This window comes from Bison bison, unplaced genomic scaffold (assembly GCF_000754665.1).
Source record: "Bison bison bison isolate TAMUID 2011002044 unplaced genomic scaffold, Bison_UMD1.0 scf7180017864335, whole genome shotgun sequence".
Taxonomy (NCBI): Eukaryota; Metazoa; Chordata; class Mammalia; order Artiodactyla; family Bovidae; genus Bison; species Bison bison.
The window spans coordinates 134,346-143,002 of record NW_011494907.1 but is presented as its reverse complement, the minus strand read 5'-3'; the positions used below and the strand labels follow the sequence as shown (position 1 = coordinate 143,002).

The window sequence follows — 8,657 nt, the reverse complement described above, 5'->3', positions numbered from 1 at the left end:
CACCCTGTTTATTTAACTTATATGCAGAGTACATCATGAGAAACGTTGGACTGGAAGAAACACAAGCTGGAATCAAGATTGCCGGGAGAAATATCAATAACCTCAGATATGCAGATGACACCACCCGTATGGCAGAAAGTGAAGAGGAACTAAAAAGCCTCTTGATGAAAGTGAAAGTGGAGTGAAAAAGTTGGCTTAAAGCTCAACATTCAGAAAATGAAGATCATGGCATCCGGTCCCACCACTTCATGGGAAATAAATGGGGAAACAGTGGAAACAGCGTCAGACTTTATTTTTCTGGGCTCCAAAATCACTACAGATGGTGACTGCAGCCATGAAGTTAAAAGACGCTTACTCCTTGGAAGGAAAGTTATGACCAACCTAGATAGCATATTCAAAAGCAGAGACATTACTTTGCCAATGAAGGTCCGTCTAGTCAAGGCTATGGTTTTTCCCGTGGTCATGTATGGACGGGAGAGTTGGACTGTGAAGAAGGCCGAGTGCCAAAGAATTGATGCTTTTGAACTGTGGTGTTGGAGAAGACTCTTGAGAGTCCCTTGGACTGCAAGGAGATCCAACCAGTCCGTTTTGAAGGAGATCAGCCCTGGGATTTCTTTGGAAGGAATGATGCTAAAGCTGAAACTCCAGTACTTTGGCCACCTCATGCGAAGAGTTGACTCATTGGAAAAGACTCTGATGCTGGGAGGGATTGAGGGCAGGAAGAGAAGGGGACGACAGAGGATGAGATGGCTGGATGGCATCACTGACTTGATGGATGTGAGTCTCAGTGAACTCTGGGAGTTGGTGATGGACAGGGAGGCCTGGCGTGCTGCGATTCATGGGGTCACAAAGAGTCGAACACGACTGAGCGACTGAGCTGATCTCTGATCATGGTGCATAAGATTACGGCCTCACATCATGTTCTCATCCTATGGAGTCCTCTTTCTTTTTTTTAATTTTATTTTATTTTTTAACTTTACAATATTGTATTGGTTTTGCCATATATCAAAATGAATCCGCCACAGGTGTACACGTGTTCCCAATCCTGAACCTCCTCCCTCCTCCCTCCCCATACCATCGGATTCCTCTTTCTATGGTATCAATACTTTCAAATCCTCATTCCCATAAAGGGAGCAAAGGACTCTAAAGTCAAATGCTCCTCCACTCGTCCAAGAAATGGTTCTTGATCTTCAACCATGTGCATGTTTGTACTTTAGGGTCCTTAACACAGAGAGGGAGAACATTTTGGTTTTCCCCTATAAAATATATGTCTCCTTAGGTATCAGACAAGCATCACCCTTTCCAATCAGATCTACAATTGTTTCCTGGGTGTGGTGTTTCAGTTTTGTACAATGAAGAGTTCTGGAGAAGGTGGTGGTGGTGATAGCTGTATGACACTATGAGTGTTTTGAATACACTCAGTGGTATGTGTGCTCTGTCACTAAGTCGTGTCCAACTCTTTCTGACCCCATGGCCTGTAGCCTGCCAGGCTCCTCTGTCCATTGAATTCTCCAGGCAAGAGAACCGGGTGGGTTGCCAGTTCCTCCTCCAGGGGATCCTCCCGACCCAGGGAATGCACCTCCTGCACTGGCAGTCAGATTCTTCACCACTGAGCTACCTGGTGTGTACCTTTACCACAACTGAAAAAAAAAAAAGGGAAAACAAAACAAAAGCAGATGTACAGAATTACTAAGTGTCTACTGTGGAGTTTTAAAAGGAAAGAGATAAATACAAAATGTATGTGCCTGCTCTAGGCCCTGAAAATAGAGGCAAGATGTATGTCCCGTGTCTTCTAGATCTGTACCATGTAGAGACGTACATGGACCATGTACATAGATGTACCATGTCTTCTAAATCTGTTCTAGACACTTCTGCCACTCCACAAACGTTAGATTTATTCTCCACACTGCTTACAATGTGGTCTTGATTATAATGAAATAGCACAAATAAAATACACCCAACTTAACATCAAAGTTCTTGATGAGTAATACAAGAACTTCCTTAAAAAGTCACATTTCCACATGAACAATTAAATAAGAATAGATTTCTTCTGGCAAAGAATTTTAACCAGAAACTGGTAATAGTTACTGTCCTGCCCAGAACCAAACTAGGAGGCTAGGGCACAGAATTTGGATCCTGTATTTCCCTACGGTATGAATACAGGAAAATCAGTCCCTTACTGGACCAAAGCATATTCAGTCACCTCCTAAACAGGTGTGTAACCTGCTCTCCTTTCCTCTAGTCTGGCTCACCCCTCCTGTCACCTCCATGACCACCATGCTTCCTCTCAGTACCACCATCCACTATCCACACGGGGTAGGGGGTCCTCAGAACACAAACATGCCACCACCAGCCCCACATGCTTAGAAATCTCCCCTGGTGTCGCCTTTGGCCTGCTAAGTTCCAGCCACACTGGCCTTTGGGAATGACCAGGTCCCTGGGAATCCCATCCTCTTTCAAGACTCAGGGCCTTTGCACATGCTATTTCCTCCAAAGAATGCTCTCTGCCCACAGTAACTTCGTTGTTAAAACCCACTTCTTTAGGCTCCAGCTGAAGAGTCTCTTCCTCGGAGAGAATTTCCAGGATTTCTCTATCTACCAATATTTTCAGTGCATGACTCTCTCTCCCAGTGTGGTGTTTTCCTTCACGGCAGGTACTCGGACCTGCTTTTCCTGCATTTAACCTCTGCCTTCTGCATGACACTGTTGAGGGCCACGGGGGCAAACCTCTTGATTCTGCTATTTACAACTGAAACACCAGACCCCTTTATCAGCTCAAAACTGCTGAGTGCATATCTGGTGCATGAACAAATGAAGGACTTGGGAACCTGAGTGCAGGACTTTCCATTTCCCTTACATTTACTGCAGACCTCTTGCAGATAAGTTTCTCGTTCACCAGTATCTATCCTTAAACACAGTCTCTGCAAAGTGTTCCTACTGTTCTGTGTACTCCACACACCCTAACAACTTGCTACTGATTTCTATGCCCAACTAACTGATGAAAACACTACCTAACAAGGCCAGGGACGAAATCTCAAGTTGCAGACAGACTTCTTTGCAGGAGAGCTCTCAATAACTCAATTTTCCTCCAGCAGTCAGTAGTCTTCTTCACCCAATCGCAGGTCCTCTGAAGTCTGTTGTTCAGCTCAAATCCTCCTCTGTGCCAACTACCATGCTTGGCTCTAAACAGTCTGCAACTCCAGAACCCTCCAGCCTACCAAGCTGTAGTGTTCCGCAGCACGAGTTCCCAGCCAACTTCACTCGAGCTTTCGGAAGTCACTGCTACTCCTGCTAAATTTGCAAACTGCCTGTTCTCCCTGTAGACCCACTAAGACCTCACCTGATGAAAACAAGCAGAGAAAACAACACACTTCACTCGTCAAGTCTGTTACTTGCTCCTAGGTCATCTCTTTTGCATCCACCCTAATTCCTTTCAAGTCACACCAGTCAGACAAGAAGTATTCATCGAACACCTACCATGTGCCAGCGCTATTTGGTCCCTAGAGACATAACAACCATTAACACAAATCCTTCTACTTTTGTATAGCTAGGGTATGATCAGGCTCACAAAGAATTAAAAAAAAAATCATATCTAAAAACTAATGTTAAGATGATATAACATCAATATCATATTTCTTAACCTGTTTTAAAAGATCAACTTACTAACTTACACATCAGGTAGGTTTTGCTGGTATAAAGCTTTCACCTCCTCCGGAACTTGCCTCAGTCCATCCTCCTGGAACATATAAAATTACACTCATTAATTCCCCCACCAAGTTTGTAGCAATACTCTATGCTTATGTACCTTATGAAAAACCACTAGTCCTTCCACACCTACTAAGATGGCTATAATGACAAGTGTTGGAGAGGATGGGGAGAAACTGGAACCCTTGTCCAGTGCAGGCAGGAATGTCAAACGGTACAGCCCTACAGAAATCAGCCTTCTGGGTCCACAAAAAGTCAAATTTCGAATTCCCATATTATCCAGCAATTCCTCTTCTAGGTATACACTCAACAGAACTGAAAACCTATGTTCATACAAAGTATGTCTATTCAATGGAATATTACCCAGTCAAAAAAAAGTGCTGATACATACACAACACGAATTTTGAAAACACTGCTTAGTGAAATAAGCCAGACACAAAAGGACAAATATTGTATGATGCCACTTATCTGAAAAGTCTAGAATAGGAAAAGTCACAGAAACAAAGTAGATTAGAGGCTACCAGGCTGACAGGGGAGACGAGTGGCTAGTTACTGCTTAGAAGCTATAGAGTGTATCTGGGGGTATGAAAAAGCTTTGGAAACAGGGGTGCTGGTTGCACAACAATGGGAATATAATTAATGCCACTGAAGTGGACACAGAAGAATGGTTAGAAATGGCAACGTTTAAGTTTTGTATCGTTTACCACTATTAAAAAAAATAAAAAGGAATGAATTACTAACAAAATACACAATCAACGTAGTCATGAGGGATACTCTTAAAGACACTGTACTGAGAAGTCAGACAGAAAGGAGCACACACTGTATGCTTCTCACTGGCCCTGTACAGAAAAGTTTGCAATTGCTGGCATGCTGACTGCAGATATACAATACAAAAGACAAATATAACCTGTAGGGCAAAGAAAATCCTTGGCTGCCTAAGGCTGCAGATGGGAGGTGCCACAGAAGAGAACAGGGAATCCTTGGAATAGCAGAAATCTTGGTTGCGTTGCTGCTTACAAGGATTGTATACATTTGTCAAAACTATATTAAAATGTGTATTGTGTTGTACATGAATTATACCTCAAAAAAACTAATGACAAAAAAACAATAGTCTACAGAAGTAATAACACAAGACAAAAGCATGGAAATAACTTATTATTTATTGGAAAAGGATCTTAAAAGGTTACTACCAAAAAAAAAAAAACACCAAAACAAAAACCTACACACTGCTAGGATAGAAAACAGAAAGGCCAAAGCAGTTTTTCTGCTACCTACTTTGGCAAATTTCTAAAAAAATTTCCCTTGGAAGGATAAAAACATTAGAATTATAAAATTCATAAATGCTACATAATGTCTGTCAACAAGCAACCCCTACACCTGAAACACTGTAAGTAAACTATATTTCAATTAAAATTTTTACCAAAGAAACCCCAATAATGCTATAACAATGAAACAAACAAACAAAAAAAAATCTCAAAACAACGAGAAGCAACCCATCTCCTCTTAGAGCCAAAATAAATGCTTTAGCACTAGGGGTATAACAACAAAATTACACTATTTAATGCTGCTTGGATGTAAGAAATGATTTCTAATGAAAAATGAAAGAATGACTTCTACCTACTCTTTCATCAACTGGTTAAAAAGATATCATGGAAAAGTCTGATTTACTAGAATTCACTAAATATTCCTTTTATCACAAATATTATTTTAAGGGACAGCTGAAGCTCTTGCACGATTAAGAGATCAGCAGGTAAGACAAGTATGAAATAAACTTGTAAAGATACAACTGAGTTTTCAGATTTAAATTTTTATTTCTTTTTTTAAGACTTAAATTTGTAAAATTTACACTGGGAATTGCATCATTTTGTGCTCCCACCTCTAGCTGTAAGCCCCTGGGAACTCAAGATGATTTTCCTAAAGACTCAAACGATGATCAGTTCTGCAGATACAAAGTGCATCATTCCAATTGGCCAAACACAGCACCTAACCATGAGGGATTCTGGAATGAAAAAGGCAGAGTCCCTGCCCTAAACCAGCTACCATCTGCCAGGGAGGAATGATTCTCAAAAGCATGTGTGCGTCCAGGGTGTGAGGGGTCAATCAGATCAAGACCAATTCTTAGTCTAACCCAGCTCAGCTGTCCCAATGGCCAGCCCCCAAAGGCAGCCAGGACTGCAAGAAAAGGTGCACCGACGCCCTCTAAGACCCAGAAAAGCCAGTGATTTTACACTTCTAAGTTCACCCCTGATTCCCCCCCTCCACCCTGCCACTTCCCAAAGTGGGAAACCAACATTCAAGTCTGAGCGAAACAGACAGCTGGCCTCACATTCTGAAAAGCCAGCACCTGTGGGCACTGTCTGCGCCTTTGGGCTCCTTTCTTTCCACGTGGCCTAGTCTTCCCACCCTAGTGGGGACTTATTGGAAAGATTCCACCCACCTCAAACATCTGGCTTAAAACTCAGCATTCAAAAACTAAGATCATGGTATCCGGTCCCATCGCTTCATGGCAAATAGATGGGGAAAAAATGAAAACAGTGGCAGAATTTATTTTCTTGGGCTCCTAAATCATAGCGGATGGTGACTACAGCCATGAAATTTAAAGACCCTGGCTCTTTGGAAGAAAAGCTATGACAAGCCTAGAGAGCGTTTTAAAAAGCAGAGATACCACTTTGCAGACAAAAGTCCCTAGAGTCAAAGCTATGGTTTTTCCAGTAGTCATGTACGGATATGAGAGTTCGGCCATAAGGAAGGCTGAGCACCAAAGAATTGATGCTTTTGAACTGTAGTGTTAGAGAAGACTCTTGAGAGTCCCTTGGACAGCAAGGAAAGCAATCCAGTCAATCCTAAAGGAAATCAACCCTGAATATTCCTTGGAAGGACCGATGTTGAATCTGAAGCTCCAATACTTTGGCCACCTGATGTAAAGTCCTAACTCACTGGAAAAGAACATGATGCTGGGAAAGATTGAGGATATGAGGAAGGAGAAGGGGGCTACACAGGGGGAGATGGTTGGATGACATCACTGACCCAATGGACATGAATTTGAATAAACTCAGGGAGACAGGGAAGCCTGGCGTCGTGCCTCAGTACATGCGGTCATAAAGACTGGGGCATGACTTAGGGACTGAACAACAACGGCCCCTCTGAGTACTACTTCTCCAGTGAACCTCCCACTGTGGTCTCCTAACTTTTTAGATAAGGTAACTGCCTGAAGTTGCAAGAATAACAGACTGGAACTGAAGAAAACTGTTCAAGTTGCGGATCAGCTTCCAACAGCTGCAAGTTCAGACATGTCCTTTAACTTGATCCCTAATTCCTAGTGGCTCAGCTTCCCCATCTGTTAAATGGCCCTAGTGTCAGACTAAGTGCTTTGGAATGTTCAAAACAAAACTCACATTACCCAAAGGCTCTTCCTGCTGACCGCCAGATGTTTACTCTGCTGCCTGGGAGAAGCCTCCAGAGACACGGTCCCTCCCCTCTCCAGCTACTCCTCTCACCTCCACCCCTGTCCTTGTACCTACAAATCCTGTCGTCTCAGGACACGGTGTTCAGTGACCCCTGACCGGGCTGTTGACCACATCCATCTCTCCTGCTGTCTATTATAACCCACTCAGAACCAGTCTTTCTTCTATCCGATCCATTCCCCAAAGTGCTGCCTGGTGGTTTAGTCCCTAAATCGTGTCAACTCTTGCAATCCCATGGACTGTGGACTGTCAGGCTCCTCTGTCCACGGGATTCTCCAGGCAGGAATACTGGAGTGGGTTGCCATTTCCTTCTCCAGAGGATCTTCCCAACCCAAGAATAGAACCCCGACTGAACTATGAGGGAAGCCCCTTATTTAGTGGGGAAGCCCCTTAATTAGTGAAGTTAAAGACGCTCAGTCTGACTTTTTGCGAAGTCTGACTCTTTGAGAGAGTCCATGCCAGAATACTGGAGTGGGTAGCCTTTCCCTTCTCTAGGGGATCTTCCCAACCCAGGGACTGAACCCAGGTCTCCCCCACTGCAGGCAGATTCTTTACCAGATGAGCCCCTAGCGCTCTAACAGCTATCTAAACACAGAGTAATCCCATCGCTCCTCTGAAATGCCTTGGGAGTGAAGAGCGAGCCTCCCGCCCCAGAGCCCCCTTGCTGCCCGCCCTTCCCGGGCGGGGAGGGGAGGGTGTTTGCATGGCCGGCTCCCCGGTGGGGTTACACTCACCGCAGCCCTCAGGGCGCGGCTCTAAAGCCCGGGCTACCCGGTCCCCACCTCCCTGGTGTAACTCGCACCTGGGCTCCAGCAGCCCGTCTCCGGGTCTCTCCGCGCGCCACCGGGGCGAGAGGCCCACCGCGCAGCCCGCGCACACAGAGGCTTCGAGGACGCGGGGCGGCGGGGGGTCGCTGAGGAAGTGGCGGCGTGCCCGGCGCGCGGGAAGCCACCGAAACCGACCTGCCCACAGCCACGGAGTGGAACCACAGGCACACCCGCCATCTCGCACGCGGTTGTGCAGCCCCAGAGCAGCGGCCCCGGGAGACGCCCGCCCGCCCCCGCCCTCACGGCGCCCCGCCTCAGGTAGCCTTCCCTCGGCCGCGCGGGGCAGCTCCCGGGCCGGCTCCACGGGCTTCTCGCATAACACGGCGCGGGCGCCGGGCGGAGAGCTTAGGCCGGGCCTCTTCGAGGGTTGGCGGCGCACAGAGGGAGTGTGAGTGGCCAGCACCACGCCCGTGCCTGGGGGCGGGGTTGTGTGGGCGGCGAGCCGGGCGGGCGCCTGCGCGGGCCGACGTCGGGGGTTGTGAGAGCGGGAGCGCCCCCGGCGCACTGGGGTGAGGGCGGCGCGTGAGCGGCGAGCCGGGCCGTTGGGGAGCGGGAGCAGGGGTGCGTTTGAGCGGCGAGCGTGAGCCGCTGAGCCCAGAGCGTGTGAGCGGGAGCCAGTTCGTTGGGGAGCGGGGGGAGGGGTGCGTGTGAGCGGGGAGCC

General features: G+C 46.5%; 1 protein-coding gene and 1 long non-coding RNA gene across 2 annotated transcripts in view; one reads left to right on the top strand and one right to left on the bottom strand.

Moving 5' to 3' along the window:
- Nucleotides 1-3,993, bottom strand: part of LOC104998734 — a 15,218-nt gene extending 11,225 nt beyond the window's left edge. The window contains exon 1 of the long non-coding RNA XR_826498.1: nucleotides 3,672-3,993. This is a non-coding gene — a long non-coding RNA (uncharacterized LOC104998734). The remainder of the gene's footprint in view (nucleotides 1-3,671) is intronic.
- Nucleotides 3,994-7,872: 3,879 nt separating this feature from the next.
- LOC104998742 (serine/arginine repetitive matrix protein 3-like) overlaps nucleotides 7,873-8,657 on the top strand; it is a 25,280-nt gene continuing 24,495 nt past the window's right edge. The window contains exon 1 of the mRNA XM_010854069.1: nucleotides 7,873-8,384. Coding sequence (XP_010852371.1) covers nucleotides 7,873-8,384 — 512 coding nt within the window. The remainder of the gene's footprint in view (nucleotides 8,385-8,657) is intronic.